The sequence below is a fragment of the Crocodylus siamensis genome, chromosome 4, assembly GCF_052110815.1.
Source record: "Crocodylus siamensis isolate JL-2025a chromosome 4, ASM5211081v1, whole genome shotgun sequence".
NCBI classification, from domain to species: domain Eukaryota; kingdom Metazoa; phylum Chordata; order Crocodylia; family Crocodylidae; genus Crocodylus; species Crocodylus siamensis.
The window spans coordinates 9,148,566-9,160,756 of NC_143398.1; the positions used below are offsets into that span (position 1 = coordinate 9,148,566).

The 12,191-nt window shown below is 40.6% G+C and overlaps 1 protein-coding gene across 3 annotated transcripts; it reads left to right on the forward strand.

Moving 5' to 3' along the window:
- Positions 1-33: 33 nt before the first annotated feature.
- ATP5F1C (ATP synthase F1 subunit gamma) lies at positions 34-10,486 on the forward strand. 3 transcript variants are annotated; one of them, XM_090041689.1, is made up of 10 exons: positions 34-157; positions 1,739-1,773; positions 3,511-3,642; positions 4,090-4,294; positions 4,754-4,897; positions 5,460-5,524; positions 6,731-6,886; positions 8,686-8,782; positions 9,578-9,612; positions 10,338-10,486. In XM_090041689.1, the coding sequence occupies exons 1-9, from the start codon at positions 48-50 to the stop codon at positions 9,582-9,584; spliced, it is 951 nt and encodes a 316-aa protein (XP_089897815.1). In that variant the 5' UTR covers positions 34-47; the 3' UTR covers positions 9,585-9,612; positions 10,338-10,486. The 3 variants fall into 3 exon arrangements, with proteins under 3 accessions (XP_089897815.1, XP_089897816.1, XP_089897817.1); XM_090041690.1 differs by lacking the exon at positions 9,578-9,612; XM_090041691.1 differs by lacking the exons at positions 9,578-9,612; positions 10,338-10,486 and having other exon boundaries at positions 8,686-8,786.
- The last annotated feature ends 1,705 nt before the right edge of the window (positions 10,487-12,191 follow it).

Genomic DNA, 12,191 nt, shown 5'->3' on the forward strand with positions numbered 1-12,191 from the left:
AAGCACCTCCTCGCGCCCCCGGAAGCACTTCCTCGCACGCGCAGCGCATGCGCGGGGCGGGGACTCTGACCTTCAGCCGGGTGGCCGCTGCAGCACCCCGCAGCAGCGTCGCCATGTTCGCCCGGGGGGCCGCGGTGCTGCTGTACCGGCCGCAATGGTGCGGGGGAGCGGGGCGCGTACCAGGGCGGTGGGGGGAGGTACCATCTGAGGAGGCGGGGTGTGGGGGGGAGGTACTATTGGAAGCGGGGGAAGGAGTGTGGGAGGGACCATCGGAAGTGGGGGTGCAAAGTGGTATGTGGACAGGTACCATAACAAGATGGGGGAAGTGGGGAGGGGGTTCCCTGGGGGGTGGCAGGGGAATTATCATTGGAGGTGGAGGAAGGGGGAGGTGCCACTTGAGGCAGGGGCGGGGGATGTGGGTGGAGGTACCATGGGGGTGGGAATTATCATTGGAGGTGGAGGAAGTACCATTTGAGGTGTGGGTGGGGGGCACCTTGGGGCAGCAGCTGTAGGGCCCCTCTGTTGAGCCTGCACCAGGCTGGGGAAGCTGAAGGAGTTGGGGAAGAGAGGACTGAGGGGGCATCGACACCACCAGTGGGTGATGGTGGAGCAGTTGAAGATGGGCTTCTCCCTGTAGCTGCTGGGGATGGGGCTGGGAGTGAGGAGGGCCTGGGCTGCAGCAGAAGGGAGTGAACCCGGAGCTGAGGAGGTGCGGTCTGCGTCTGAGGGGGGCCAGGTGTTGGGATGGGCACTTGGAGGATCTGTGGCATCTCCTTCCTGGACGTTTCCAAGAGCAGGTTGGACACATATGGCTGGGATGGTTTCCTCAGGGATGATCCCGCCTTCAGCACGCAAGGTCCCTTCCAGCCCGACTTTCCTCACTGTCAGCAATTCAAGGATTTCTGCCACATCTCGTTGGTGGGTCTTGAGGTGACTTAAGAGCCCAAGGCCTGTTCCCAAGGTTGCAGGTCTTTCTGCAGGGGGGAGAGAGTAAGCCGTAGGCTAGGACTTCTCTCCTTTTCCTTCCTCTCTTCTCTTCTTTGACGGCTTTACTGTGATCCCATGAAAGAAGCATTTTGCAGAACTCTGCTGGAGCCATAGCCTGGGAAAGGGGTTTTGTACCCAATTCTGTTTGCATGCTGTTGGACCTGTCCAGGGAGGGTAGTCCTTTAAAATTAAATTGCAAGTCTGGTAGGTGAAGCATGAGAGCAAAGGGACAGTTTATGGTGGCAGACAACTGAAAAAAGGATGAATTAATAGGATGGAGGTTATACCAGCACTGCAGGGCAATAAAAAGAAAGTTGACCTGCCTGTGTTGAGAGCAGATGTGCAAACATCTTGCCCGATGTTAGTGAATTTTATTCAGTGGTTATTATCGAAGTTCTTTGTCATCTTGAAATGATAGGCATGTGCGCCTTCCTGTGAGATTATTTTCCTATAAACCCCTATTGACAGTGTGTGCGCCACTCATTTCTTCAAGACAGTGCTAAATATAATGTTCGTTATTCAGCAAGAATTTTAAAACAGATTGGAAGGAAACAAATAAGGAAGGAAAGAGGGAGGAAAAGGACCATGTAAATAAGATACAAAACATGAATTGATGTACTAGGCAGAATGTTGGTTTTTTTTAAGAAATAGGAATTTGGGATATAAATGTCCAATTCTACCTAATTGGAAAATAGAAAAGTATGTTAGCCTGTTAGAGGAGTAATTAACATTGGTTTCTATTAATTCTCAGGGGCCAAGTCAGGAATATGGCGACTCTAAAGGACAGTAAGTACTTCAGGCTTGCCTGTAATATGGGTGGGAATGTGTACAAGGATTAGAATATGTTAAAATGCAGTATTAAATTCAAGCAACTTGTTTTCTCTTTGGTAAATCATTGTGAATCACCCTGTCTACTTAATTTTAACTTCAAAACTCTCAAATCCTTATTTTTTTTTTAAGTATCTTTCAAGAGACTGGCTCTGGTGATAAACTTTTTAAAAATGACATTCTAAGAAGATCTCACCAGCCCTTTGCTTATGTGTATTATGGATGGTACTTACCCTGCAAAGCTCTATTAGTAACATCACCTGGTTGGAGGAATAGAAAGGTCAGAATAAGAGCATGCAGCTGAAATACAGGGACTTCCTTGTGACTGGCTAACTAATTTCTTCTGTATTTTTTTTTTAAATTATTAATTTCGTCTTTCACATATATTTATAAAAACCAAGGATTTTGAGTGGAAAATGGAATAACTACCGTAACCCTGTTTTCAAAGCCAGCATATCTTATTTGATCACTTTTTAAGCATTTACTTTCTGTATTTATTTTGGAAATGCCAAGTACTGTTATAATGGGACTAAGGGATTAATTACCCCAGCCATTAGAATAAGTGGGGAATTTAGTAAATCAAGGGAAAAATAGCTTCAACCAAGATGATTCTACTGGATCAATATTCCTTGTAATCTTTGGATGTTTCTTCAAATAAAATCTCTTGCAAGGTTGATGTTCTGGGTCTGAGGGACTAAAGTGATGTTAGTTATAGACTGAGTTGTTAAATACAAGCTTCTTGTATTGTTCCTGAGTGATTACTCCCAGAGAGTGAGAACAGATGTGTTGGTTTCATTGCTCATTTCTATTCTATCAGATACCCCAATATGGGAACCAGAAAATGAGTTACGTTGTAGCAATCCATACTGCAAATGCTACAGTAAAAGTAGTTGGTTTTTATATTTTAAGTTTGTCCTGATTTCTTTCTGTTTAAAACTCTTAGCAACACTTTTCCAAATCTTAAGCTTTTTTTTTATAAACACTTGCTTTGTCAAAATCTAAATTTGCGAGCAAATTTAAAGGCAAGTTACCAGGTCAGAAATACTGAGATTCGTTTCCTTTGTCCTCTGATGCTGAGGACATGTATGATGACCAGGGGAGTGCATTTATTAAATTTGTTAGGGACTTGCAGGCGAAAAATAATGCCTCTATTAATGTGGAACTTCAGCTTAAAGTTCTGTTACTTTGGTTCCTGTTCCTGGGATGTGAGAAATTCCCCCTTCTTGTGAATGTCCATGCTTGACGTAAATGTACAGGTACTCCTTACTTAACGTTGTCTCGGTTAATGTTGTTTTGTTATTACGTTGCTAATCTATTAGAGAAAATACTTGTTTAAAGTTGCATAATGTTCAGTTATAACGTTGTTTGACCACTGCCTGCTAGTTAGGTAACTGCTGTGATGTAATTGGATTCGCTTAACATCATTTCGCTCCATCTCATTCTTCAAGAATGTAACTACGACATTAAGTGAGGAGTAGCTGTACTATAGAGTATTTGAGGAATATTAAACTATGAAGAGGTGTTTATACCCTCTTAATATTTTGCTAATTTAAATATAACTGTAAAAGTAATCCTGTTTTCTTTTTTTCTTACATAATCATTCTTTACTGTGGCAAGGTGAAGAAGTTTTGCATAGGGACTTCTTAAGTTTTTGTTAAGAACTTGAGCCCAATTTTAACTTCTGCATGCTTGCAGTTACCAGACGTTTGAAGTCCATCAGGAACATTCAGAAAATTACAAAGTCCATGAAAATGGTTGCTGCAGCAAAATATGCAAGAGCTGAGAGAGAGCTGAAGCCTGCTAGAGTGTATGGAGTAGGAGCCCTGGGTAAGAGAGAGTAATGATATTTTTGTTGCCCCTTTCTTTGGTTGCATAAGTTTGGTGGCCCTTCAGTTTCAGCTCTGAAACTGCTGTTATTGGCAAATACCCAATTACAGAGCTTTGGAGAGGGTAGATAGTCACCTTGGGAGCAGCATATGAAAATAATGCAATTGTCCATACATAAAACAGTGAAATTATCTGTGCACCAAGCCCTGCTGTATGTGTAAACATAATGCACCTTCAGCTTTTCTGTTAGCTGTGCCAATCTTACAGGTCAACTGTAACAATAATAGGCTAACTAAAGGCACACTTGCAGACCAAAGTGGAATGTGGGTTCATTTAGAAATAGTTCTGTTTAGAATAGAGACTAATATATTTTGTCAGTGCCAAAATATCTTTCAGTTTTCTGGTCTCTTATACCTTTGATTGTAACTTTTCCTACTCTTTCTCTAGCTCTCTATGAAAAAGCAGAAATTAAGGCGTCTGAAGACAAGAAGAAGCACCTTATTGTTGGTGTGTCATCTGATCGTGGTCTCTGTGGTGCTATTCACACCTCTGTTGCTAAAACCATTAAAAGTGAGATTACTGCCCTTTCAGACAAAGGGAAAGAGGTCATGGTGGTTGGAGTGGGTGACAAGCTAAGAGGCCTGCTTCAAAGGTAATCTTTAAGTTGGTTTTTTTGCATTTCTCGTGGTAGAAACTTGGAGATATTTTCAGATAGATGATTTAGAATGCAGAGGCCAGTTTATTACAAAATGGTAACAAATAAATTAAATTTTCTGCAGTTACACTACAGTTGTTTTGCTGACTTGTGTGCTCTGTTACATTGCACTGAAGTATGTTGAAGTAAGAATATGAATGCTCCTTAAACTAGCACTGTTGTAAAATAACTATCTTATTAATTTATCTCAGTGAACATTTTAAATTAGTAAATTCCCTGTTGCTCAGGCCCAAATGCAAGAAAGTGCTTAAGCATGTGAATTGTTTTGAAATTGAAAAGGACCACTCATGTTCTTGAAGCCAGTTGCACACTTCACTGTTTTCCTAGGTCAGGGCCCTAGACAGTTTCATAATAGGAGGTTGGCTTACATTTAACATGAGATTATTTTTATTTTAGGACACACAGTCAGCACTTCTTAGTGACATTCAAAGAAGTGGGGAGGAAGCCTCCCAGCTTTGGAGATGCTTCAGTGATTGCTTTAGAGTTGCTAAACTCTGGGTATGAATTTGATGAAGGATCCATTATCTACAATCGGTTCCGGTAAGGTGCTAGAAGAACAGTGTCAGTTTTTCTTTAAAAGAATGAATGTATTGTGGGGTGAAAGATTTTGAACATGTCTATGTGGCCCAGTGCACTGTTGCGTGGAGCTAATTTGAAACTTGGAATCAGTGTGGCTGCGTTACCTAAGTGTTCCTCATTAGGTATCGCTCTGCTAGAAGCTAGTTTGACTTCCAGTAATGGAAATGGGATAGTGTTAGTTTGATGAAATGACCTGAAAACTAATGACTTTTTTTTTTATATATAATCAGTTGAAATCTTAACGATATGCAAATTGTTGATACTCTTTGAGTTCCTGTTTTATGCATCTGTTAAGTGCTAAATTTGGGGTTCTGTTTTTTCACTTTTATCACTGCTTCCTAAAGACAATGACCTTCTTATAGCTTTTTTGGTGTTTGTCATGTCAGTGTATTCAGGAGCATCACAGAACTCTGATATCAGGTTTTGGAAGATGAAAGGTGTTTTACCTTCAACGTTTAAGAAAGAAACACAGTTAGGAGCTCTTTAGAAAAAATCATTACGAATAATTTATTTTGTTTCATAGGTCTGTCATCTCCTACAGGACGGATGAAAAACCTTTCTTTTCTCTTGATACAGTTGCTGGTTCTGGTAAGTAGTAAATTGAAAACTATCTGTCTGATTCAGTATATTCAGAATTTTTTTTTATTATAACGGTGTATCTTTCCTGATGTTAATCAGTTAACCTGAACACTCATGCTATTATTATTTAGCAAAACTGCGTCATATAGCTGGTTCTGGTAATGGGAAGATGGAATAGGACTGGGTTGTCAGTTTACCTTTAGCAGTATCATATTAGGAGTAGTTTTGGTTTCAGGTTCTGTGACTAGATTTTTGTTTTTATGCGAAAAAAGAAGTTTTCTACCATTTCTTAGCACGCCTCCAATGGGAAATAGTTGAAAATATATAAACTTTAATATGAAGGTTGACATTGTCTCCTACTTTTTCCTCTAGTTTGTAAACTAAAAAAAGCTTACTTCTTTTAAGGTGATATTTATTATTCATGTTAGAGGAAGCAGAGAGACTCCTATTAAGTGATTACTCTTTATTGATGTAGGCTAGCACTTGGCATTTCATCTTTATTAGTATAGTAATTATGTTCGCTTGCCAAACTGATAATAAGTATTGCAGGGTTGCATTTGTCTTGGCTAGATGAGCAGGCTCTTGTTAAAAGACCAAAAGAAAGACTGTTGAGAGAAGTAGGTATAAATTTACATGTTTACATATGAAGCACAGTAATGGAAAACTTGGGATGCGGTAATAGAAATCAGCTGAGCCAAGAAGTGGATGAGTTGACATGGTTATATTTATATTTAAACCAAAACAGTACAAGTGCAGGAGCACTTTAAAGAATATAAATTGTATTATCCGAGGCAAGAAAGATGTCTGAAGAAGTAAATGCTTCATAAATGATAGATAGGTGAACTATTATCACATCTTGGTTCAAAAAATGATTCTCTGAGAATAGTAAGGGAACTATGCAATAAATTAGGTCTGTTAGTTTGAGCCCACATATTCATGCCTTCAGTAACTCAGGATATACAGTGTAACATTTTTTGGCCTAAAATCCAAATTGAGATTCATCTTTTAAAACAACGTAATGCTCAGTGCTTTGATTGCACCATGAGTGCACAAATAAAATAGTCTATCTGCGATGATTCAGAAAGTCATTTAAGTCTGTACAGGATGGGGTGCCCAGAAAGTATTGCAAGTTACTGCTAAATTAAAAGCAACTGACATTGGATGTGACTGCATTTGTTAAATTTCAAGTCTCTCTCTCTCCCCCCGTTTTTACAGAAAACATTAGTATCTATGATGATATTGATGCCGATGTGCTAAGAAACTACCAGGAGTATGCATTAGCAAACATCCTTTTCTACTCCCTGAAAGAATCCACCACCAGTGAGCAGAGTGCCAGAATGACTGCTATGGACAATGCTAGCAAAAATGCTTGTAAGGATACATTATGGGCTTTACTCTCAGCATGATGTATAAGCAGATCTCTGTTGTATGCATTTATCCTTTATTTCATAGTGTTTTTGCTAGCAGGCAGAGCAGCTCCAGTTTCTAGTTTCTGCTGCTACTCTTCAGGTCATGTTTCATATTCACTGCCTCTTCACCCAAGTACTTCCTAAACATGTCATCTTTACTTTGTGGTTAGGAAGAGGGATTACTGTTAAGTGACTCTGTGTCCAGTATACAGTTCTCTTGGTGAAGTGAGAAACTTTGAGTGGAAATACAATGTATGATTCCTTTATAACAGTTTTTAAAACTTTAAGCTGGTCCTGTAACGACTATGAATAGTATGCACTTTTTTGACATCTGAGATCTGATTGTTTCAGAGATCTGCATAAACCAATAGCAGTTGTTATTGTACCAATTTTCAGGTGTGGGAAATGAAACCAGGATCAAGTACCTTAGCCAAGGTCAAATAGGAAGTTGGTGGCTGAGAAATAGAATTTGGGTATTGTCCAAACTGTTTACTTTTTGCATTATCATCAATATCACTGTATTTACCTGAATTCAAGATGACTTAGAATCTAATTAATGGGGGGGTCATCTTAATTTCAGTCTATGACAAATGTGTACATTTGTCATAATTTTCCATGTACAGAATCTGATTGTTGGAGGGTCATCTTTAAATTTGTCCGTCCCCCGCCACTGCTACAGTGGGAAAACAGCACACGGAGATGGGGAGGGAAGGGGGAGGAATAGCCTTCTTGCCCCCTGCCCTTTTACCACCTGTCTCCCTTGCTACCTGCCCTTCTCCCTCCACCTCTCCCCTGCAGCCTCTGCCCTCCCCTTCAACCCTGCTTACTGTCAAGTGTGACTCTGGTTCCATTCCCTGCCATGGCACAGAGCACATGGAAGCTCCAGTCCTGGTCCAGCCATGTGGCAGCAGCAGTGGAGGCAGCTTCTCCAGCATCATGGGGCCAGAGCTGTGACTGTTGAGTGGCCGCATCCTAGAGAACTCAGGCTGGAAGGGACCTGGAGAGGTCCAGTCCAGTGGTTCTCAACTTTTTTTGTACCAGGACCCATTTGTAAACATTGGCCAGTCTTGACCTGCTGCCCTCCTCTCCCAGCCGTGCAGTGTGTGGAGCAGGGGGGTGTCTGTGGGCAATGGAGGGGCCCTTGCAGGCTGGAACTCTGACGGCCTGCAAAGGGAAAACCACAGTTTCCCATGTTTTTCTCCTTTAAAAGGAGAATCCATTTTTAAGTTTGATCCATTTTTAAAGTTTGTTCATGACCCTTTCAGATATTTTTGCAATCCACTTTTTTGGGTCATGACCCACAAGGTGGGAAAAGCTGATCTAGTCCAACCCCCATGCTGAGTGACTTGTTCTTGAAAACCTATTCTTCAAGTTCAGGTTTTCGTTAGACAGAACAGCAATGGAGCTAATGATTAACAAAACCATATTATATCACTGCTCTTTGCAAGCAACTGGATAACAAATTATGGGACTTGACATTATGAACTATTCAGATTGTTTTAACCAATCATATTGCACTGTATTCAGTGAGGTATATTAAAAGCTGAATTGCAGCTAACAAAACAAATGAATAAAAAATATTTCCAGGGTGCAGTGCCCTGTTTGTTTGTTCTCCTTCCTTGGTAATTAATGATAAGCCTCCCGGTGAATCTATGAAATTGTATGATGTTCTACTCAAACATATTGGAGATGCAGCTTATATATTTTTTTTACTTTTATAGATTCTACATCTAAATTTGCAATTTAACATTTTTTTCATAGCTGAGATGATTGACAAATTGACCTTGACATTCAACCGTACACGTCAAGCTGTCATCACCAAGGAGCTTATTGAGATCATATCTGGTGCTGCTGCTCTGTAAGTACCTGTATAAATGTGAAACGAGGGCTTTCACCTAGGTCCTTTTCATGTTTGCATCTTCTGTTTGAGAGCAATTCTTCTAAGACTAATAGTGTGCATTTTTAACAACACACTGAAACGTTCCACTGCTCTGCTTTAACAGCTGGTTGTTTGATGGAGCAAGTTCTGTAGCTGTGAAATGCAGCCTACTTGCCTGATTTTTTCCTTACCATCTTTGAGTAGACAAGATATTCCCCTCTACTGCCCTCCCTTCCTGGTCCTGTGGGTAAAACTGTTTGTGTCTTTTAATTTCTCTTTTAATTCTCTTTACTTGAACAGCCCAAAATCTCCCTGCAGTGTAGTGTTGATTATTGTTTGGGTAATGGGGGTGGGGGCAGGAGGCATACTGTAGGTAGACCTTTCTTCCAAATAGCTCAATCTACTGTATAGTTTAGAAGGCAAGGGATAACTTTTCTGGGCTGAAATTTGAAGTTTGTTAAATGCAAATGTGTCTTAAGGAAACAAACATTTTCACTGAGAAGTAACAGTAGTTGCCACTGTGTTGAAATGTGGAAAGCTATGCATGATGAGCACAGCCACTTTTTTATACCTGCATAATTGGTTAACCTGCATGGAATTTAATTTATAATTAAGTTGTAAGTAATTTAAGAAGTAAGTAATAACAGCGTGAACAAAAATGGCTGGAAAACATGCTATAATTCGGAGCACATGTAGTGCTAATGAGCTTTGCATTTGCCTGCTGAGCTGCTTCCTAACCTGCTTGTTCTGTTTTCTCTGCAATATCATAACCAGGGCATAATCGGAAAGAGGCTCAGACAAATCAAGAGGTAAAGTGATGAAGCAAAAACTGGCTTTTTTCCTCTTTTATTTTTTAAGTGATAAAACACGGATAATCCTGAAGAAGTTAAATAGCTTAATATGTTAAAAACAAGTGTGTCGAAGACCATACCACTGAGATGTAGATTTCAAATAGCCCTTTCTCCCAGTGTTTTCTCCCAGTGACTGGCATGGGTCCATCTCTAATTGGAGTCTCTGCATATGTAGGTGGTAATCTTTTCTGAACAGTGAACATAGAAAATTATTTATAAACTTCTTTAACATTGCTCTAAATGGCTACATATATAACAGGCTTATATACTGGTTCCTGATCTAGACAGCTGTGAGGGAAAAGGAGAAGTTTTAAAATAACCCATACTTGATTTAGTGAACACAGACTCAAATACTGGCATTCTATTTGTGTTTTAAATACAGCAGTCTTGAGCCACAATACTTTGAATTGTTCTTGGTTTTAAATGTCATAATGTGCTAAGAATAAGCAACACTTCAGACATATACAGACAAGACAATGCCCTGAACTGTGTGTAGTAGTTAAAATGCAGAAATATCCTCAGACTGATATTGAAAATGATCATATAAGAAGTAGGTTTTAGAAGGCTGCTCCATACCTAATAGACAACATGAATAAAGATCAAATGGAAATAACTGAATATGTGATCTAGTTTTAAGATAACTTTTTACTCTCTTTGTGAATCGAATATTACTTGTATTTTAGATAAAGAAGAGAGGAACACCTCTAGGTGGCTGGTTTAACCCGTTTATAGCTGTATCGACAAGTGTGGTCCATCATTCTGTGAAGAATTAGTGGTAAAGCTCCAAAATATTTGTAAATTGTCTTACAATAAACATCCTACATGAAACAAATATTCTGATTTTTACTGTGTTAATATCTGCATCACTAGGGTGAAGTACTCTTTGAAAATGTTGGTTTTTTTACGTCTGTGTAACATGCATAGTGTATAAGGGGGGCTTTTCTTTATAGGAGCTGAAAAAATGTTTTTCAGAAAACAAATTGGTATCCTCAGAGTATCCAGCATCTTATTTTCAAAGAAAGATGTCATGTTTTATATATCTACATGTTCAGCTGCCCATACAAAAAGTCATCTGGCCTTGCAGGCTGGATGAGGGGTGGAGGGCCAATCTGCAGGCTGAATCAAGCCCAAAGACCAGCCACTTTATGGATCCAGTGCACAGGGCCAGTCTGGTACAGACCCCACATGTAGTGTATACCCTGAAATGACCACACACTCTGCTTGCAGTGTGTACACTGCCTTCACTCTACACACTGCATGCAGCACACGCCAGCTGCAGCTCTGCATTTAGTACATGGAGCTGATCTGGGGTGCATGCTGCTTGTGGCACCTGTACCAGATGCTAGACCCAGCACTAGGGGTTGGTATGTGGGCCCAGTTCAGACCAGCCCTGGATCCATTGTGAAGGGTTGGTCTGGCACAGGTGCCACTTCCAGCATGTTTGCAGAACTGGCCTTGCGCATCATGTATAGTGCTTGCCCCAGATTGGCACTATGTGCAGTGCCCACCACAACCAGCCTTGCATGGCACAGATCTGGTCCAGGACACAGGCTACATGTGGCACCTGTGTGAGGCAAGCCCTGTATACTGGATCTGGTGCATCTGGCTGATTTATGTGCCCAGTCTGGCCCCCAGCTCCATCAGACATGGCCAGTTTGGTGTAGGTGCTACATACAGTACCCATGCTAGGCTGCCCTTGTGCTTGCAGTGCACGTGCTGGTTCCAGCCCCCGTCCCATGTGCAGCCAGTAGCAGATGGGTTTTGTGTACTTCAGGCAGGGTTGGGGAAAGTGCATGCTGTATGTGGCATGCTTGTCTGAGGCCTGCAAGCAGCACCGTAGGCCAGATAATAGGGCTTTGCAGACCAGATTTAGCGCCTCGGCTGTATTTTTGACAGCCCTGATATATAAAGCGTTGAATTGCATTTTTCCTGTACTTGTTTGTGTACCATACTGCTACTATCCCTATAAGATATTCTAAAATAGAGTTGAGAGGATAATTTTTGTATTCTTTCATACTGGAATTTGTAATTTAAGTGATTTGCTTTCATTATCTTAAACTGCCTGGCTACTTAGTAACTGCCATTCTAATTTTTCCCCCTCTGTAAAATTTGATTTCTATCTCTTCCCTCCCCCACTTATTCTTAGTAAAATTACAAGTTTATCCAGTGCAGGCTTTTTCTTCTTTTTTTTGGTGGGGAGCTATTTCAACTCCAAGTGGAAAATCATTCCACTATAGCACTTGTCTTGCTTTGTTAACTTGGGAAGACTGCTCATTTTTAACACTGCTCATAATACAGTAGTTTAATAACATGGGACTGGATGGGAAATGCTGGGCCACTGAGTCCAGAAACATTAATACAGGGTGTTTAAGATATTAAAGCTGGTACCATGAAAAGTTTTGCACTGTTCTGAAAGTAGTCTTACTCAGAAACCAAGTGATCAATAAGTTAATGTTATGTCTTGGAAGCACCTACAAAATAGAGCTTTGTTGATAATAGTTGATAATGCTGAGTCTGCTATTATGGTAACCACACAA

Coding starts and splice junctions, on each gene's coding strand:
- ATP5F1C (XM_090041689.1), top strand. CDS start 48: ATGCGCGGGGCGGGGACTCTGACCTTCAGCCGGGTGGCCGCTGCAGCA. Junction 3,643..4,089: donor GTATGGAGTAGGAGCCCTGG/GTAAGAGAGAGT, acceptor CTCTTTCTCTAG/CTCTCTATGAAAAAGCAGAA. Junction 4,295..4,753: donor CTAAGAGGCCTGCTTCAAAG/GTAATCTTTAAG, acceptor TTTTTATTTTAG/GACACACAGTCAGCACTTCT.